The sequence below is a fragment of the Bombus pascuorum genome, chromosome 6 (assembly GCF_905332965.1).
Source record: "Bombus pascuorum chromosome 6, iyBomPasc1.1, whole genome shotgun sequence".
Classification (NCBI taxonomy): Eukaryota; Metazoa; Arthropoda; class Insecta; order Hymenoptera; family Apidae; genus Bombus; species Bombus pascuorum.
The window spans coordinates 17,345,454-17,367,400 of NC_083493.1; the positions used below are offsets into that span (position 1 = coordinate 17,345,454).

Below are 21,947 nucleotides of genomic sequence, written 5' to 3' on the forward strand. Positions count from 1 at the left end.
CTTTATGAAAGAGTTGTACATATATGCCTACCACTTCAGATTATTCTCTACAATTTTATTAGTAGCTTTAGCACACGTACGTTACGCTACGAATCATGTTGAAACGAGTACGCGTGTTCGCGCGAAGCGATAAAATATATTCTACGAAGAAAATTGTAAAAAAAATGAGTCTTATAAAAAAAAAGGGAAAACAATTTCCCTGGCAAACGTTAGCTATTTTAAAATAGCGTTACTTTAAGGACGAGAAAATAAAAACGTTCGGTATTAAAAATTAATCAGTATAATAAACATGACGCGAGTAACGATATCTTAATTTTTTATATATTTTACAGTGCCGCGTTTCAATTTTTAGTTTAGTTAAATTCAGTAAAACATAACTATTTGTTGCTAAAATTCAGTTTCTATTCGCCGCAAAATATACGTGTACCCTTTTTATTTAACGCTTAACTTGTCTTCATAATTTTCTTTTTTTTTTTTTTGTATGTCCGTTACTTCGCACGTCATTAATTTTAATCGTATAGATGAATTTACGATTCAACAGTCACGGAAATTTCTGCTCCATCTGTCGCTCATTGCTTTTGGCTGGCTGGCGTGTCGCCCACTTTCAGCTTCATGCGAGAAAAGGCAACAACGTTTAACTTGGCACACGAACTAATTAATCTATGTCCTTAGATGCCTAATTTCAGGAATGCCTTAGCGGAACATTAAATTTGTCATGAACTGCGTGAAAAAGCGAAATTATTGCCCGTTCATAATTTAATCGATTTATTTTATTTTTCTTGTTAAGTTCGTATTAACTTTTATGCGCTTGTTCCAATATTTAACGTCTATCGGTTGTGCAGCGAAAACGATCGAAATATCGTGCTTGCTTTCGATTATACAGCCGACTTAATTTTAATTATGTCGCTTATTTGTGTCGCTACCATCCCACTTGCGCCTGCTTTTTTCCGATAGATTCACAGCCGCGGCTTGCGACGGGGACGGTTTTGATTTCATGGTAGACTTAATTTCAATTTTCCTTGTTCCTCGCCTCGTACAATAACATTGCCTCTCAACCGTCCCACTTTATTATTCCGAATTCAAATAAATTTTCTAGTAACGCTCGCGTACAATTTTTCTTATAGATGAAACAACCTGACAATGTCAATTCCATCTCGAACGATGTCTTTATGCAACATACGTATGATATAGTGTACCAATTTTTTAAGAGAAAGTCGACGAATGGTCAAGATTAGGAACAATTTTAACGCCACCCGCTACTTCTTCGTTAATCATTATACGTTCTGCATGGCAATCGCTTCCTTTGTTTTGTCGAACATCGATGATTACGCGCGGCATTATGACGTGCAGCACGATTAACCCTCGCTTTCAGACGTCAAATTCAGTAACGAGAGCGAGTTTGTGCAGAGAATATGAGCGTTTGATTGCAATCGCCAAGTTGGCTCTCTCCATACAGCAGAGTTCTAATTACAAAACTGTAACATTGTCCTTATTTTTCAGTCGCTTTCTCTTTCCAATTCTTTCGTTTTTAACGTCGACTCTGGCCGTCGTTAACCAACAGTTTATATAGTATGTAACAGCGCTGAATATAACGAAATAATAATAAAATAAATTATGTCGTTATATATTTAATAAAACACATTTCATCAGTATTTCGTGTGCGCTCGCTACTCTCGCTTTTCGTATATGTTATGTCTATAAGTATCAGAGTATCGTAGTCAATTTAAAATGTATAAATCGATGAAAAATTAATAACTAAAGGTAAACTTGTTATCGTGTTATTATCATTATATCAAATAGATAATTCATTGATCTATATAGTCACTGATTTTAAATGTTTCGATATTTCGGTCTCTCTATTTTAGGAGAGTCTTTTGTATCTACGACACAGGAACCAAACAATTTGAGAATAGAAAGCTTTTCGAATAACGTAATTGTTCCGTAATCGTTCTGTGATTAGGTACTGCCGTCTAAAAAGTAATTTTATTGTACCATGATACGTTTCAATTGCCCTTTGATAACGTTGCTGCTACGAATAAGTTAAAGTCATTCCATTTTCAATGTACATAGATACGTATATCAATGGTGCCTTTTAAGAAAACGCAAGGGCAGCTTTCGAAAAGGAAACGTTCGATCGAAATCATCGGGTTTCTGCTTCGTATACGGAATGGAAATGGTGGAAGAGACGTTTAGAGGATTATTGATGCGCAATAACGGGAAGCTAGATATCCGCGCTATCTCATAGTTCGATTCGACTCTTCTTTGAACAACGATTCGATTGAAAGATCATTTGCAACGATAAATCCCGCTTTCCAACGAAATCTTATCGCTCTTTGAAATTTGTGAATAAATTTCGAAGAAAAGTTTACTTTTTATTTACAACTTTTTCCCCCTTTACGAAAAAGATTCTTTTTTGTTTAATCATCGGGAAGATATAGTCTTAACCAAACTGGCTGATCGAACGTTTTGATAGCTCGCGTAATTTCAAAATGATCGCGCGTGCACCACTTATCTCGTACACCGCGATCTATCGTTTTGAAATTTCGCGAGGTCGTAAATCCTCGTCACGCTTGATCGTAACGATGGCTTCGGGTCACGTTTAAGGGTTAACTTATGTAAAACCAATTATGTTAAGCCTGGTTAAGTACCTAATAAATACTTTACCCTCCACTGATATCGATAGGTGGTAGATAATTACGACAGTTTTAATTTAATTCAACACACATTCGCTGACCTTACGAGTTTAACGTCGCCAAGCGTCCTAGCATGGTTACGGAAAATTTGCAAAACTCGATAGGGAAAGCAGATGTTAAAATATATTCTCCGAGTAATTTATAGTTTCATCGCTGAACGGAGTTAATATAGTCTCTAGACAGTACATTTTAATACAAATTTGCATTCACATCGTAATTTCTTTTGCTCTTTTCTTAAGGGACACAGAAATAGCGCTATATCTGCGATGTTTCTACTTTAAAATAAAATACTTCTCCTGTGTATAAAATAATAAAGTACTGAGTATAAAATAATAATATAGTAATAAAATACTTCTCCCATCATTTTCTTTTAACAGTTATTATATAGCGGAAATCAGCGTTTGTTCCAAATTTCAGTCTTTTAGTTGATCGGTCGACCAGACAGACAGACTGACAGGCAGAAAACTAAGCTATATAATAACTGTTTAGTTTTCTGCCTGTCAGTCTGTCTGTCTGGTCGACCGATCAACTAAAAAGCTGAAATTTGCAACAAACGCTGATTTCCGATGATGGAATATAATTGAACACGATATAATTTCAAAAATTAACAATTTTCTCTTTAATTAATCGTTAGAGAAGTGCCTTCCTTGCCTTCGTTAGAAATTTCTTTATCCGAAAAGTTCATCCAAAAGAACAGAAAATATGATTGGTCGAATGGAAGATGCATCGCGAGTTTAATGCAAAATGAGGTTTCCCCGTATATTATTATTACATTCGATTAACGATAAAAGGAAATTATTTTCTTTTTTTTATTTTTCTTACATCTTTTAACTTGTGTAATTTTTATCACACGGAACATTCATACCGAATGCAGTGCACGATGTTAGGTGAACCTACAAACATCAGTTATTAAACCGCTGATCAATTCTGCTACTTGATTTAATTTACACGCCCGTTATATCGTGACATGTACTATACAAAATGGACGATGTTAAGTAAGTTCCATCAGCCCTGAAGATCCAATAACTCGGATAACCCGAATAACGATTTTCATTGGTCTCGATCTCGTCGTTCCGGCCAAAGTAGTTGTATACGCGTACAAAGAGAAATAAGCTTCGATGCACGAGAGGAATCTCGATAAGAGAAACGAGCCACGAACGTATCGTCGCGTAAGAGAACGACATTAAAGATTTCGTTTGCGAGTTGCCGATTACGAACGTTCGCAAAGAGGCAGGCCAACTGATCTAAAATGCGAATGCTAGAGGCACGTTATTCCAGCCACTCGTGCCAGTGAAACGTGAGTGTTACGACAACGTCCTCCGCTCCATACATTTAGTAGCGACGTTGTGCTAACACACGCTCGACGTGTTCGCTACGTGATGATGTTAACCGTGGCCGACTGTGCCTGCCTGCGATCCAGCTATCCGCTCGTTCCCGTTTACTCGTTGCGAAAGATGTACAGTACACGGTCGTCAATCCTGTTTCCCAACGAGGAAAGACAAAGTACGCGCAATTATTTTGGTGTTGCGCGTGTCGATGCAGATTGTGGCTAGCTTTGAAACGCGATCGCGCGAGATAAGCGTGTTTGCAGCGTACATAGTCGGAAATGCGTTGAACACTGCTGTCCAAGTGTCTCTCGCGAGACGTTACACGACCGAACACCTGTGACTCGTTGGATACCTCTTCGATCAAGAATACGGCAAGATCGATGAATATCACATTATTCTACGAGTTTTGCGTTTAGCTCAAAAAATGCGATGCATCGCTTTACCATAATAGAATTTCCATTTGGTATACCAAAAGAATGTCATGGAATAAGGAAAAGGGTAACGACAAAGAGCGGATGGCAACACGATCGTTGCAACGACGTGTTTTTATAATTTCATAAAAGTTCGTGATTTGCATCGTAAGCAGATACAAATGAATCGATCCACTAGTTCGTAACGTTTGGACAGCAAACTGGACGAGTCGATACGTCGTCGTTCGATGCTGTGTTAAGATACGTTTCAAACGTTAAAATCAACTGCATCAAAACGAGGAGATACTCGAGGATTTTCATCGTCAAACTTTATCAGACAAGTCGTTGTAAAAGCAGAAGTTGGAGAAGATTCGAGAGGAGGCACTTGTAACTTTCAGTGGTATAGGATACTTAAATTCAAACGTTCGAGTATGTCTCGCGAGCGTCACGTCGCCTGCAATTCCAAGTCGAAGGGTGAGTCGAATAGATAGCTGAAGATGAACTTCCAAAGCAGATGTCTGGAAGAATTCCATTAAAGACGGAAAAGGTAGCGAAGCGTAGTACGAGAAACATTGCAACGAGCGAGTTCGCGCCGCGTTTGCTGAGAAAACAGCTTCAACGTTCGAAAGTTGCACGAAATTTTGCTCGCAGCTCGTGAAGACGAGTGTTTCCTCAGCGAGCGTTGTTCTAATTCGTGCCCCGAAAAGCGTTATGCTTAAAGAGATTTGTCGCTGAAACTTGTTCGATGTCTGGGCGTCCTCGCATCTTTATATCCGATATATAAATATTTGACATTCAAGAAAATTAAGATATCATACGTCGTTAGGAAAAGGGAAGAATTTATTTCTCACTTTCGATTTTTGTTCACTTCACTCGATTATCACGTTTGCACGAACCAAACTTCTTCCAAAGATTCTTCCTTTCGAAGATTTGTTTCGTTACGAATTTCGGTCGACGTTTCGTGTATCGTCGTAGGTCTCGATTTATCCCAGTTGTTTGGATTCCAACGAAGCAGACCGATCGGTATTCCACCGTATTTTATCGCTATCTTTTCTAATTTCTTCTTCCATTAGATATTCGCAGACGTAGGCAAGCTTCCTCGTCAGAAACGTACAAGAATTCCTTCATCCACAGATATATATCTACTATACTCGCGATGCGTCTCAACGATCGACAGCTTCATTTATCAAACGCCTAGACGGGTGAAAGAGAAAATAAAAAAGATACACGGCTGAAACGACGAGCTCGTCGTCGTTGAATTTTTTGGAAAACTCGGAAGCTTGTATTCAAGCGGAATCCGTTTCGTCGTTCGGCCGCCGGTTTGTCGTGCACAACCGAGTTCCTACAGCTTTAGTCCGAATGTTTTCTGCACAAATGTTTCCACTGGAGGGCATTCAACATTTTGTATCCGGGCTGCGTAGACTTCGGTTTGAATTATTTTTCGGCCTTTCGCGCGCACAAGTGCTCGTTCAAAACGTGCTTTCACTTTTGGCCATGTAAAACGCAAAAACGGGCATCCTTTTTGACGAGCCAACGTTTTTCTCTTTCCTCGCATTTTTCAAAGAGCTGTTGCTTTTATTATTACGATATTTCCGTCAGATTCTTGTTTGTTCGGCGAATTCTATGCGACCAGTAGAACAAATGTTTTTTACAACGATAGCTGTTCTTAAGGTGTATCGGATATATTTTAAATATTTCTTTTCGGATACGCATCTGCGAGTGAAATTATTCGTTTGTCGATCGAATTACGAATTGCATTGAAATTGCGTTCACGATGCTCGTAACGCTCATTTTACCATAATTGCCGCTTATCAGAAACTATTCTAATAATTTGTTCCCTAAACGAGCACGTTGTTACTTTCGCTGATGCCCAGTTTACAACTTTAGACTCTCGGTAGATTTAGACTAGTATAAATTCCAACGCGAGAAGGATCTGGATTAAGTTCGTATCAATTCGTTCGTTTAACTGTGCACTTCTCGCTCTTTTCTCGCTGAAAGGACAGAAATAACCTGTGCTCTATTCAGCGGCTCTTTTCCAAGGATGAATTACTACGGACGGTTTCAACAGGTCCTGAACTGTTCCGCAACTGGTTGCCTTTCGGAACGAAAGGGACGCGCCATGCCTGTACAGCTCCGCGCTGATTATTTTATAACAGATTGCAAAATTAGGCGAATCGTGTCAGCCACGAGGGTTGCTTCGAAATTCTATTCAGCTTAATGCGTTCGAAACTTTTGATTGGCCGCCTCAAAGCGGTCCGCGCCGCGCGACGATAATACTCTTCGGTGGAACTTCGTCATTAGCCGAGAATTTCACGATGCAATTTTAATGCACGGATGGTCCGTACCAAGGAATCGAGGGCTTTGTTAAGCTTGTTGTCCTCGAAGGTGAGTAACTTTGGTACAATTAGCAGATGTTGGCATAGCAGTCGCGCGGCGACTACACACTGCAAGGACGTGAGAATTTTTCATTGGCATCCACATCGCCATTCTGCGTATCTTTTACGAATTGGGGAAAAATTGCATTATGCGGTTCGTTCGTTAAAATTATTAAACCTGGAGATATTTATGTCGCGTATCGTATTATTCGAGTCCCGCGATATTTAAAACGTAACTTTCGTTTTAAATACCATCTCGTTTGGTCGACTGGGACTTTTTTCCTAAAAATCTGCATCCTCCTAAATCTTTCCATTTCTCCGATATCTACTTTTTTTTTTTTTTTTTTTTTTTTTTTTTTTTTTTTTTTTTTTGCTGAGGAAGCGGATACGAATGGAATTATAAAATCGATATTTCCGAGTAGATATAGACGGTGGCAACGAATCTGCAAGAAGAACTTGGAGCTAATTAATCGGAGAAAAAACAATCGTCTTTCTCTAGTGCTCGATCGACGGTCGATATTTCCTCGAGAAGAGATTCGATGGCTTCTCGAAGATTTTACCGTCGATTACCGACAACGAGGAGCCAAACAAAAAACAGATCAAAAAGAGTCGAGATACAATCGAATTCCAGAGCAGTTGGAGGGATGGAAAAAGGTGACGAAGCGAAGGAGGATAAAAGAGGATGTGACGAATTGACGGTGGAAAGGCAGGAAGGAAATCTTTTTACCTCCGCCGGAAATCAATTCTTCAGAAACAATAAAATAGCTATAAACCGGGAAACGGAGTGATATCGACGCGATATGATTTAGGGACCAGATAAAAATAACAGATGGGCCGGAAATGGGTAATAGTTGGTTTGCACCCGTAATTTGACATTAGTCTTTTTCAACTCTATTACGAGATATTCGAATGCGTTTGTACGCGCGTGAACGTGAGATGGAAATTACTAAATTAAATTTGTTGCGATCGTTTGCGTCGCTGCAAACTCAGTTTCATGTCTTGGAAGTAGCGTAATAAATATTACGTCGTCTCATTTCCCAAGAGAATCTGTTATCGAGAGCATTAAACGCAAATATTAATTGGAAGCTGACAGTAGCTTCGTGTTCTTGCACCTCGGTCTTCCCGTCAAATAAACACGGAACAATCGTCTTTGGAAAAAAATGTATGGAAGAGAACGACACGAAATTTATAGACCGTGCAACCCCGAGAGAGCAGCGCCGTGAGTTATGAATAAATTCCCGTGTAGTTGTCGCGTATCGCGCAAGAAAGCCAAAACGTCACCGGCACGCGGCTACCGTTCCCGGGCCTTTCGTTTCCATTTCTTTATTCCAGGCAGCAACGTCAAAAAACGTTCGCCGTGCTTTTCATCTCGAACCAGCCGGAGTCGCGGAAAGACGCAAGAGTGCATCATTCTACTCTCTCGATCTTCTCGAATCCTCTTTGCCGTGTACAGACTGCTGCCGTTCCCTTTTATCTTACTTTCCATCCCCTCGTGGCCACCAACCACCTCCTTTCCCGTACGACGTTCCTTTCGTACCCGAGGGAAACACGAAGCTGCCACGCGGGAAAGGAAACACGAAAAGGATGACTCGAACTGGCTGAATCGACTGTGATGCATGCACCTTCTTGTTTCCTCGATCACCGTTGCTTCGGTAGTAGCATGTGGGATCAATTTTGTCGATCTTATTTGATAGATCATCGCCACTGGTCGTTGAAGATCGATCGAGCTCTCTACGCGGAGAGTCTTGAAAATTTCTTGGTCATGTCGAAGTAGAATAAAAGCGTACCTTTGCTACCAATCGATCCGTTCATCTCTGACCTTTTGTTCGTGGTTCGATGTGTCACCGAAAGGAAAACGACCGCCTGCTATTATTTTTTAATAGTTTCTTAAATTATTAATAAATATTTTTACAAATAAAGCCAAGAAGAAACGTGGGCATTTTAAAACGCATAGTACGCTTTGATAAGTTAATGATAATTAAATAATCAATTATTAAACGTAGTTGTATTAGGTCGTTAAAAATGAAATGGTCGAGTTTTAGCTAATTTATATATTGATCGAATACGATTCCATCGATTCGATCGATTCAGATAACAATAAAGTTACGATCGTTGCAATTACAAACTCCAGTCGATCGTTATCGATAATGTCTTAATTTATCGTTGATTTTCATTATCCTGAGCTTTCAATCTAACTTCCAATTTTCCCTTTATACTTGACAAGTATCGATCAAAGTTAGTCTCCAACATCTATTAAATATTCCATCGCTTCTTTTACTTTACGTTGTTTCTCTTTTTTATCGGATAAGCTCAATCTTAATAAGCAGAGGCAATAATTGCCATCTTGCGTCCTATACGAAGTTCAGCCACTGTATTTCCCGCCGAACTCGAGGATAAAGTAGAAGGAACCGACCACGTCTTTCATTTTCCTGCATTGACGATTGAGCAATACAATAGTATTGTAGTAGTACACAATAGACGTACCTTAAGCAGAAATTGCAAAAAATTCTCTGACAAGCGCTCGATAGGAAAAGAGCTAATACTGACGGCCGCAGCTGCGTTTCCGCCTCGTCGGTAGTCTGCCTGACGAATGCAGTGTAAATGAATAATCGATTCCATCAATCGACAACATTTTTTCCCTATCTGTTACAACAGGAACTTGCAAGTCTGGTGCACCGACTTGTGGTTCTATTAAAATGGAAATGATATTCTACGCGCGTTGCTACGGCTCTCGCTCGCGCGTATTCGTATTTTAACAAAATTGAAATTTCAATTTGCCGGGGCAATCGAATCCTCCTGACAGAAGTCATATAAAATTACGTGTGATTGATCACCATACGTATTACAATACGCGTGGAAAATAAATTTCTTTGATTATTCCTGAACACAGACAAAAATAATAATTTGTTACGAACGAATATCTGTATGCTCGAGAATTAAAAATCTCGGTGAAAATAATAAAATATAATACGGAACTCGAGGCATAGAATTTTCTCTACATTAATAGTAAGATATAAAGAATATTTTCTAATGAGATAATTTACACGAATAAAAAATATAAAAATTGAAAACTAAAAAGGATCGATCTGTAAATTTTGTGAACGACTTGCGAACCAGTTATCAGGAAATTCTGTTTCTTATTCTAAAACTTCGTAGTTTGTTATGAAGTTTCTGAACATGCTCTTTATTGCGCGAGTAATTAACCCAAGGTATTTAAACGTCGTTCTTTTCGCACCACGTACCATTACCGCTAATAGAACGCGTTCTTCAACGGGAACGTTATACCACTTCGATGGAAATGAGAATAGCAACCGTGACAGGCGAGTATTAGTTCGGGTATATTGATTTCCTGTAAACCTGTAAGCGAACCGGTGCACCACGGTGTTTCGAGAAAGGAAAAGGACGATATTACCGCGAGTGCATTTTAAATTTCCCATTTTTTACCGTAAACCCCATTACCGGTACTCTTGTCGGTGCGTCTCTTGTGTCAAATTGTTCCTCGACACGAGCCATTACAAATTGTCTCTCTGGTAATAACTTAAAAACAACTATTTCATACTTATATATCCGTTGAGTTTATGGTTCTTAAAAATTACGAAATTAGAACGAAGATACTGTACGTGATTTTAGATTGAAATTCCTTCTGTAATATCTTCCAGAAGAAAGTTCTGTAACACATTGGCGCTATATTCGGTATATGTATGCAAGAAACTACGAACGCCAAGGAGTTAATACTATAGTGAGTAGCTACTTATTAAGCTGAAAACTACGTAAGGCCTTTAGAAACTAGTGCTTTCCCATACGGTCTGTACGTACACGTTAACGTATAATTAATTAATCACTTACCAATTTCAGCCACGCGTTCGTCGTCAATATTTGATTCTTCTCATCCTGAGAAAAAAACAAAAGAGAAACATCAAGTTAGTATAATTTTATTGTTCGAATCGTTTTATAGAAGTAGGAAATAAAATTAATTCCATAAATTTGAGATATACGGACCATTTATTTTTCAATTTTCTCGAAACGAAAGAGTGAATATATCGCATGTACATAATAGAATTACTTTGTTGCGAGAAAAAAGTGCATAAGATACGCGTAAAGACGAGCGTGAGAGAGAACGACGAGAGTGAGACGCGCAAGTTGTAAAATTCACACCAAAAACTAGGATCAATAACCACAAATTGCTGCCGCGATCGTTCGTTTCCCGAGTGCTCTGTAGGGAACCGCACTCTACCACAGACTCATCATCAGAAGTTCAAAGTGATTTATAAAACGAGTGCACTTCAACGATACTGTCAACCAGGCAAACCACTTGGTAAACGATCGTGTCGAACGAATTGACCGGTCGTTGACCAAAACTACTTATCGCGACACTTTCGTTTCCGCAATTTCACATTTCTATCCGATACGTATCGAGCCTTTGCTCGAATTACTTAATGACGCAATTAATCGCTGAATAAATATATTACGTAACGCAAAATGAACGATTACAAATAAAATAAAGTAATGAAACGAAATGATAAGAAAAGGGAGACGACTAACAAGAGGTCAAATTTACAATTTTTATATAAAACTTGTGCGCTTTAAACAAAAGGTTTACGTTTCGAAACTATCATCACGAACGAAATAAATATCAAAGGCGTGTCTCGATTCGAGGCGAAAGAAAGCTAGATTTGCATGTCAACGTGTGCGTGCATCCCAAAGCTGCATAGAATAGAAGGAAAGCTCGCGACCAGCGCAACAAGTATCAAACGGTTTAAGTTTAACTATTCGTGATAAAAATAGCCTGTTGATCCCATAAAACTTGGCTAGAACGCGATAATAGCAAGAAAATGACGAAGAATGTAATTAACAGATAGCCCGAGTGCTAAGTGAACGTATTATTTCATTTTCGAACACGAACCGAGCATGGCCCATTATCTCAGAAATGAACTTCATTTTATATATGTTGAAAGCGACGTTAGAATTGATTGCAAAAGTTTCATTGGTCGCAAAATTTTATAGTATATTTTAATAGGGTACATTTACACTCTGGAAAGAGGCAAAACGATACATATATTTGCGTTAAACACGAGTCTCAAGGGACCACGAATCTCGAAAATGATCAGATTTTCCTGAGGCACGAATCTTTGCGGAGATCTCGCGATAGCTTAACGTTCAGTGTTTAGACGTCTCTCCGAATTCGTTGGCATATTTGTTAATCGCAACCTTGACCTATGCGCGTACCAAACATATTAAAGAGTGAAATCGAATTGACGCTTGATTTTCATTTCAACGTGGAATCGGATCCAAGGTCGATTTTCCGTTCGGCCAAAGGTGAAATTAAAACTATCGACGACGTACAAAGTTTCTCGATCAAGAACACGACAGAGGAAAACTGCGAAATCGAAATTTTTTGCATGTTCAACGTTTCGATGCTCGTTGAATTTAAAGATTTTGTTTCATAGCCTAAATAGCGCGTGTAATAAATTTCAACGTGCGTAGATCGATAATATATGTACATATATCCATTTTATTAGGAAAATAATTCCGTGCTTGTCGCAGCCATGATTAATCGTTGTTTAATATGTTTCGCAGTGGAAGAGACCAGAGAATTATCGGAAATCAATAGGCGATCAAATTATCGAATCAATCATCGTGAAACAAATCACGCTAGAGATGTCTGCGCTAACCAAACAGGTTATTAGATTATTGCAAGTCTTTTCTCGCTATTCCCGTTTTATAGAAGAATCGCTCGTCGAGTTAATTCACCGTATTATTTTTGTCGTCAAACCTACAAACACGAATTTCGTTTTCACACCTAATGGCGTTTGCGATTACGAGATTCGAAGGAAATTTACTTTACCATCAGGCTGGACTGTTTAACAAAATCGAACCTTTTAAATCGAACGAATATACATATATACAGGGTGAGTCTCGTTAACAGGATAACTTCGTACAATTCGTATATTATTTGCTGTACGACAAAATGTTTCTAACGAAAGATGTATGGTTTTCAGAGAGACATACAATACTGAAACTATACACTCGTTCGCTAATATATTTAAATCTCCGTGAAACAATAATCCGTGAAATAATCCAAATACATCGTTCGTTGGAATTATAACTTAATTTGATAATTTATTCCTGACTTTCCAACGTATGTACGAACGTATCATCGTATTTAACATTATCGTTGTGTCATTTGAAAAGTATTTACCAGGGAATTATTTTTGTACTCTTATCGAAATAATCAATTAGCATTTATTATATTTGAGTAACGCGATAGCTTATAGAGGTAACGGTACACGGATAAATAAATGACAGATAATGTTCGAAAGATACACGAAATTCGTAAAATACGAGGAACGTTTGTACAATTTGTTTACAGAGTACAGTCGTGTCACTATTTGACGGAACCGTGTGCACAACGGGAGGCTACGACGCAGGTGTCGAAACTAATCGAAATTGTTGACAACGCCTTCGGTTACGGTCTACGCATAGCCCCCTCGTAATCTGCGCTCGCATTCGCTTCAAAGCGGACGCAAATCGAAGGTCGATTCAAACAGGTCAACCCTTCACGTTGAAATTTCCCTCTCGAACGTAGTGAGACATTACATTCGGGACACACGAGGCTTTCGGTCGAAAATAGTAATTCGTCCGACCCGAAACTAGTCGATCTTTAAAATCATTTAAACGCCGATTAAAACTACAAAAAGCGGCCTTTAAATTACCTCTAATAATATAGCCTGAAAATGTGTGTTTCTCCGTATGTTTTAATTACCTTTTTTTTAAATAGTTTCTTTATTATATATGTCGGGTTATAATTAGGGCGTGTAACGAATCTTTCTTTGGATTAGACATTGTTGTTATGCAAGAGCGAAGTTATTTACTGGTACAATTATGATTATGACAGAATTTGACAAGCAACCGTGGTAATTAGATACTCGGAATACGAATGGCAATGATCTTAGACTCGATAACGAATCCACGGTCAACGGGATGACGAATGCGATTTCTTCCACGGACTAAGTCGAATTTAGCTTACTGATCCACGATTCGGGTGTGACTCAACGTACTTGTACAAGTAGAACTTATCTGACTTGTTGAAGTGATCGCCACTTCTAAGAAAACTCTACATCTGGTCTTCGGTTTTCTCAAGCGCTGAGGCCATCGATAGCGCATAGACGAAAGAATGCGTCGATGACAGACCATAAGCGGTACACGTGCGACATTGACTTCAGGGTAACATTGCTAGCGTGCGGATCTGAACCAGCTTACATTGTATTCCACACTTTGTACTTTAATATTCACGAACTTACAATACCTTACAATTTACCCACGCGTTTCTTTGATTCCACGTACATCAAATAACCTTAACATGACTGAATCTCAGTCCAAGAGGGACTGCTCTTATATACTCCTCTTCGTACCGCTCTGTACCCCTCGGGTCGATCTTCGTTTTTAAGGGGAGCTATTTAATTACTCCATACCTCTGTTAGGTACACGTCCCTCCCGTGACCGTGGCTACGTTCAGCGACCCGTTATGTCACTTCGAGCCTAAGCCCACTGTCATATTCTAGCACCCCGCTGGGGGTAGCCACCCATATGCTATATTTATTTTTATTTTATTTTTTTTTTCTTCACTAATAAGATATAACGCTTTACCAAATGTCCATAAGGACAAATTGTAAAATAACCAAAATAAAATAAAAAAAAAACATTAAAAAAAAAACTGTCATATTCTCGGGCACCCATACTCGGATTAGATCATAAGCAACTATATCTCAGTTTTATCGTTTAAGTACAGCTATGATAAAAAGTCTGAACTAAAGTATGGACCTTCCCAAACGTTCCGAAAGAAAGGCCCCGATGTCCTTTCATCTCCGACATATATAATAGTAGTATTTCGAAGCGAGGAATGCATAAGCCGACATCACACTTTCAACATTAATATCGTGATTCTTTTCGTATTCTCTTTCCATCTAGACGTTTCTCGCAAAAACCGATATATTGTCTTTGCATGATTCGCTTCAGTCGAGTGGCTCGTATACTTTCTAGGAAATGTCTTTCTGTTGGAGCTAAGAAGATTCAATTGATATTGTCTTGTAACGTCGCAGCAGTCGTCTGTTTCGTCTTTGTATCTAATCGTAAACGAAGATCACGAGACGAATATACACAAGTTACAACTCTATACTAGCTTTAGATCGTTGACGTGTGTGCGATTGTTTGCGTTTATGCATCTCGGATTAGCGATATTTTTCGCCTCACCTGTACCACGTATGGTCTAAGCACTTATAGGGCGAAACAGAAATTTTCTAAGTTTGATGGAATATTTCTAACGAAACGATACAAACCCAAGTTTGCTTTGATTAAATCGAATGTTACGTTGACGCAATATTGACGCTTAATAGTTTTGGAAAAGAAGCAAACTATTAATCCATTTGCATCCAATTGCTGTGACTGTCTTCTATCACCAAGCGCGGATTATTACGCGCGCTGCGACTGTTTTTTTTATTTCCATCTTGATCTAAGTAATTTTTTTTAAATAAACAATTTTTACTTTTCTCCTCTGTTATAAAGAATGTAAGATGCTATGTTCGCGAAGTAACATTGTCTACCAATCGTTTTGAACGGTAAATTTTCGATAAATTCCACGAAGAATTCGAATGTCATTTACTGCACCTACGACCGACTGCGCGGAGTGATAGGAACCAGTCCTCTTAATTAGAGCCATGATGCAAATGGGTTAAACAAGATAATATAGTACAACACGCTGTCCGAGTCCTTCTTTTAAAGATGGTACCGTTGTTAAAATAATTGATGTTCGTAATGGTAACAAGCGCTCGATGTGACATTAAAATTAATAAAACGGAAATTCTGCAGCGTCGTTTGTTTTCGTAGAACAGATATCACAGAAACGCAACAGTAAATTCCGAAATAGTAACTTTTGTTGAAAAAGCTTGGCAAATTAACTTCGTGGAAAATTAGATAAAAGCATTCGCCGAAAACAGAACCGTATAAGCTACTCTGGCATAACGTAACTATTTTTCAAACGAGAAACTAAGTAGGTGCACGTTCTGTGCGATGATTAATTTTTGCGCAGCGTACACGATGTAAAAGAGGAGAGAAAAACATTCGCCGCGATACAACTCATCGTATTCGCTTTTATGTACGCGCAGTAAACGCTTTGAAGAGTTGCATTTCGAACAATTTAACTCCTTTGCAGACGATAAATCGCGTACTATTCGGAGAAAGATAAAAATTACCGGCACAAGCAAAACGACGATCCCATCGAATCGGTGTTATATTCGTACACTTTCGTGGAAAAAATAGATCAAAGTAAGAAAGTTTTGTTGCTTTACTGTGTAAAGAGCCGCATTATCTTAGCGAATAAAAAAATTAAAATTCTAATATCAGCGCGCAATCAATACACGATATACGATCAATTCGATCATGTTATAATTCAAATGGAAGCAGCCAACATTCTACCACGTATATCTAATTTCAAGTATTCGTTTTTTTTTTCACGTTGCAACAAAGAATTGCGAATAGAACAACGATAGAACAAGAAATATGGGAAGATTGTTTCGAAGGGTTAACCAAGGATCGTGGTTTGTGGTCTTTTTGGTATGCAACGTGTATACGTTTGGCTGAATGCATGGGCTGCGAGCCAACCAGTAGTGTGACTCGCGCGTTTGGTCGGACGCCGGGAAAAGAAGAAAAGCGGAGAGCGAAAACCACGGAAGTTTATAGACAAACGTAATAGTTTATAATACCATCTTCGCGTGAAAAATTACAGCCACCGGTTCTATTTTGTTTCTAAGAAGTACATCATGGAACTTTTACTTTTCAACAGTTACTTTTCGTTTTTAAAAGTTCTTAGATTTCTTTATCCAATTTCATTTAATTCCGTCGATTAGAAATTTACGCATACATATATTCGACTATATTATAAAGGAATTACATTGTTGTATTTTAATCGATAGAAAAATATCTTTCAGACATTTGTTTTATTTTCTTGAAATACAAGAAAAACGTAATATAAATACGGAAGCGAAGGACGAAAGGCAGCATGAAAATTCTTCGACGAAGGAGAAGCGTTGTTTCACGGTTTTTCGTTCAAATGCAGGTTGAAAAATGATTTGCAAAAATGGTCAAACGTGGCGATTTGAAAAGGGAAAACAGATTCAGTGGCTGAAGCTTGTCAGAAAAAATAGCGTTCCCTAGCGACCGAAAAATAATCAACGACCAAAAAAATCGTTCAACTCGCGGAAGCGAAAATATGAAACGCGTTCCGGTTGAATAAATAAAAAATACGGGAACGTGAGCAGTTTGCAATTTTCTTTGCAACGATCGTTCAGAAGGCACAAGGGGTGGAAAGGAAGGAAGGAAGGAAGGAAGGGTAAAAACTCGAAGCAGCTTGAGTAACGCGACTTAAGGAAACTGGCTGGGAAGGGGAAACAGGCTGAGTAATGGGATGTATTTTGCTCCATTTAGAAATATCTCTTGCTTTAATGCACCAAACTGTTTGGAACGCGTTGTTTTTACGTGCAAAATGTCAGATTGAATAAGCACGCAAGAAAGATGACAGGAAACATCAAATAACAGTTAACTTTGTATTAAATGTTTATGCGATAGAAACGTCCTGCCGATCAAACGATAATTGCAGCCCGGTAAAATTCCATTTATCCGAACATGACAGGGGACGAGCAGTTTGCACAATTGAAGTTTGCACAATAGGAGTTCACCAATTGTCTCCGTTACCTATTATTTTTAGATATTACAGTCAACAGCTTTCGATTTTCATTTCGTTACAATTAGTATGTATATTATACAATCAGTTACGATTAGCGTTACCACAAGGTAATTTATACGGCATGCGATACAATTATCAGAAAATAATTCGATGTTTCGTTTATAACGACTTTGAAGTTTCTTTAAATAACAGCCAAATATTAATTACATTTCATCAAATCATCGCATCTACAAAAGTATGAAAAATTGCATGAAACTTCGTTTGCGTAGATTGACAATATTCGATATTTTCATGATAAACTTAATTTATTGAATTTCGCGAGGCGCGATCGAGAATGAGGTCGAAACACATTTTATTAATATATTCCGTATATTAGTCGTCGAACGTCGAACTTTCCGAATTGAAATCGCGGCTCGCGTATGAAGTGGAAAAATTAATCAGAAACTTTAGAAAAGGCGGAATAGGAAAGAGACGAGAGGAAGATAAGGAAAGCGAAGACAACAAAAGCAGAAAATAAGGTCGTGTCGAGGCGAAATTTCACTGATCAGTACCTTTATTCCGACCCACGTACAACTTGCAACGTGAAATGGCGAAGGCCGAGTAATACGATGAGCTTGCTTTACCATTTTATAATTGCGACGCTGATGAAAAAGCATCTCGTCACTTTGCGCTGCTGTGGACGCGCCTTTGAACAAGCTTGCACGAACGGGAGCAGACGAAGAACGCGAAGGGAAACTGAAAATCAGCAGGACGCCACGATACATTGCGAAGAGCTGACAGCGCGCCACTGGAGAACGAAAGAGGATACACGACGCCACGCAATTTCCATTATGCCGATCATAAATACAGAGTTCATGGTCAAACGACACCACCGTCGGATCGAAATTTACCGTTTTCATTTTTATCGATCACCATATCTCGCAGCAAGAACTAATTTACCGTTCGTCGTCGATCTGTACTTTCGTTATCGTTCTTCTTTTACCTAATAGTTATAAAGCAACGTTCTGTTATTTTCTTAATATATCGAATATTTGTTTAGAACGTAGCGTCGAAGGTGTCCACGCTACGTCAGGGAAGATGCGATTTGAAATAATCACGGACGAGAGGCGACTATTCCTAAACAAAAGTTTACTATAAAACTTAAAATTAATCTAACAAATTTTCGTACATAATATAGGTATATTAATATGCGAGAGGGAAAGCGATTACCAGTCGCCGTTGACAGCTTTGATGATTCAAAGGGCTAAGCCCTCGAACAGTGGAACACCGCCGAAGCCAGCGGAACATCGCTGTTAGAATCTTTGAAATTCGAGGTACATACATACAATGATCAAGATGATACAATGACGATGTAGAAACAGATACGACGGCTTAAACGGTTGGGATGCAAAAACTAAAAGCCAAGTAGAGCGCACCGATTATGCTTTTCTTTTAGTTTATTTTGGTTTTTACAATTTGTCCTGAAGGACATTTGGTAAAGTGTTATATCTCATTGGTAATAAAAAAAAATAAAATAAAATAAAAATAAAAATAAATATAACATGTAGGTGGCTACATGTACATAGGTGCTAAGTTATATCTTTTATGATCCGATTATGCTTGCAAAAACAATTATTGTCTGGAATTTATCCTCTGAAACCGTTCTAAGCAATATTATATCGGACCAAAGGAAAAAAATTTGTCCTGTTTTTTTCTTTTTTTGGGGGGACAGATACTATCAAAACGTGCAGCACGTATCCTCGTGTTCACCGAATAGAATCGTCATCTTGCAGCACTATCGCAGCGCAGAACTTTTCCCAGCCTGCTGCACTTTGCAAAACAGAATACATATAAACGTCGGTGTATCAACAGAACACGAATGGAAATTCTGTGTACTAACCTGTTCACGATCACACGCCATCTGTTTTGGTCACGAATTCCGTTTTGGTCCAACTGGATTTCCGGCCAGAACGTACGGTTTGCCTGGCTGAATGCAGTTCTGTCTCGAAATATCCAATTAAAACGCTTCCGGACTATCGATATAGTGGAAGGATAAAAGGGAGCTCTGTTTTTACGAATTCGTTTTCCCAACGAATGGTTACGAACGATGATGTTTGTTGTTCGTTTAATTTCAAGTCATTCAAACATAATTTTAATGGTTTCAGTGATAATAGAGTACGAGTGGTATAACTAAAAACTAAATTAATAGTAATAATCAAATTTTAACGATTCCCGTATTTATCTAACATTTTGCAAAAACAGGTCCGCGAAAGTTCGTATTGACGTAGGTACTTGTTGCTCGCCTTACTCATTTTTATTCGCATGGTTCTATTTGGAAGATAAATACAAACTCAGACAAAATTTCTCAATTTACATTCTTCCCTTCGAAATGTTATCTCTAATTTCTCCGATCACGTATATGTACATACGATCGATTTATTTCACGTCCGATTTAACTTAGTATCCCGAATAATAATACGTTCCATTCGCGTTCGAGGTAAACGTTCCCTTCGGACAAACGAGAAGATCGAATCTGTTTTACCACTAGGAGGAACGGGTTATGAAAATAAACATATTTCCGTGAATATCCGTTACGATTCGCGTAATGAAATCGAGGTCCATTTCAAAGGCAATCGTGCTCTTTGCAAAGAGAGAGAGAGAGAAGATGATTCAAGAAAAATTGATGAATCTACGGTTGAGCCGACACGAGTACAGAGAAGTCAAAGACCAAGAATTCATGAAGTAACAAGGATTAAAAATGTAATATCCACGATACACCGGAGCCGTACTAACACAACAAATTGATTTCAGTGAACTTTAACCGCAGGTTTCCGCATAAAAGATATTGTTTCCCCCGAGAGACGAAGACATTTTCTTTGGCAACGTGGATTCCAGTTTTTCATGTTTCCGTGGTTCGCGGTAACTTTCAATTCAATTGCGACCCGTCGTTTCCCTTTTCCTCGTTTTTTGACTTTACATCAGAATTTTAACCTTTTTTGCGGGGCTCTCCCGTATGTGCACAGGAACTCCCATCAATATGAACGGTTGTCTGTCGTGTGCAATAATTACGTTTCATGCATTTACATACCAAGTAAGTCGTATATCGGAATTCCCCAGCGCTGGTAGCGCTTTATTCCACGCGAAATTGTATGGACCGGAAAATATTTGCTTGTCGAGTGTAATTACGCTTCATATGCCCGCGCATAGCATTGAAACATTAGTCGGATTGAGCATTACAAAGAGAGAGGGCGGAGAGAGGGACAGAATAATATACAGAATTGTGTGTTACCGTGCACGGTACTTTCCATACAAAATAGTACGATATTTAAAGATAATTTAACTTACAGTTCTAAATACTGTAAATACGTGTATAATATATATTTCCAACCAGTTTTGAATGGTAAAACAATTAGCGTTATTTGGATGTTCGACTCGAGTAAAAGATTCCATATATAAATAGCACGATCAAAGGTATAACGGCGCTGAAAGTATGTAACGTAACATAAATAACAGGAAACTGTAAACAAATTGTTGCTAGGAAATGTGTTAGAACTTCAAATATCCTGTAACTATTTCGAACATCTGATACGTAGAATAATAAAACAGTCAGGTATAAACAAATGTTACAATGAGAATGCTTTCAAAGCGACGGAAATGTGCGACGATTACTGTCAATTACGCTTTTACATAGGAAAATTTTCCCTAGTTTGTACTAACGTTTCCGATTATCAACGTTCAGGATACTCGTGTAACGGCACGGTGCGATGTTTCGTGCGATGGCAGCCGAAAGGAAAGCTGCATAAAGTAAGTAAATGGCCGAGGCAAGGCCAGTCGAGGCAAGATGGAGCACATAATGCGATCTGCTTCGTTCACTGCCTCTTCCTCCGTTCGTTCCACCCCTATACCGCTACACTATCCAACCCTCGGCTGTTAGCCATGGTCTCGTTTAGATAAGACCGATATTTTGACGTGCAAAAACTTGCGCAGCTAATCTTCGGCCTCCTTATCTTTGCAATTCACGCAAAGATTGCTAGCCGCTCTGTAGACTGCATCTAGCCACGGAAATTACCCCGTGCCACCCTAACTTTCGTAATCTTCCGTCGACGTAATATCCGGAAGTATTACGTGGTCATTGACACTGAATATTTGATGCGTCATTATCGAACCTTTCTACCCGTCCTCCTTTTGCTGGTTCTTTGTCCACGCAATGTGATGAAACTGTATTCGATCGGGGGAATGAGTCAACGAATACGATTTGAGATATTTTTAGTAAATAGAAGCAGAGGCTGGTGACTGAAAAATTTGTGCAACTTCCATGGAAAGATTTTACAGATTTTGATAGTCTTAAAGGGTTGCCACGTTAATCTCTCAAAGGGTGTGATTGTAACGATGAATATAGGAAGACTGAGAAGAAACTTTCGTCG

At 38.7% G+C, this 21,947-nt stretch overlaps 1 protein-coding gene across 4 annotated transcripts in view; it reads right to left on the reverse strand.

Moving 5' to 3' along the window:
* LOC132908416 (neuronal acetylcholine receptor subunit alpha-7) overlaps positions 1 to 21,947 on the reverse strand; it is a 285,011-nt gene that overhangs the window by 181,091 nt on the left and 81,973 nt on the right. For all 4 annotated transcript variants that reach the window (XM_060962442.1, XM_060962441.1, XM_060962443.1 and 1 more), the window contains exon 4: positions 10,653 to 10,697. In XM_060962442.1, the coding sequence (XP_060818425.1) occupies positions 10,653 to 10,697 (45 nt within the window). The remainder of the gene's footprint in view (positions 1 to 10,652; positions 10,698 to 21,947) is intronic.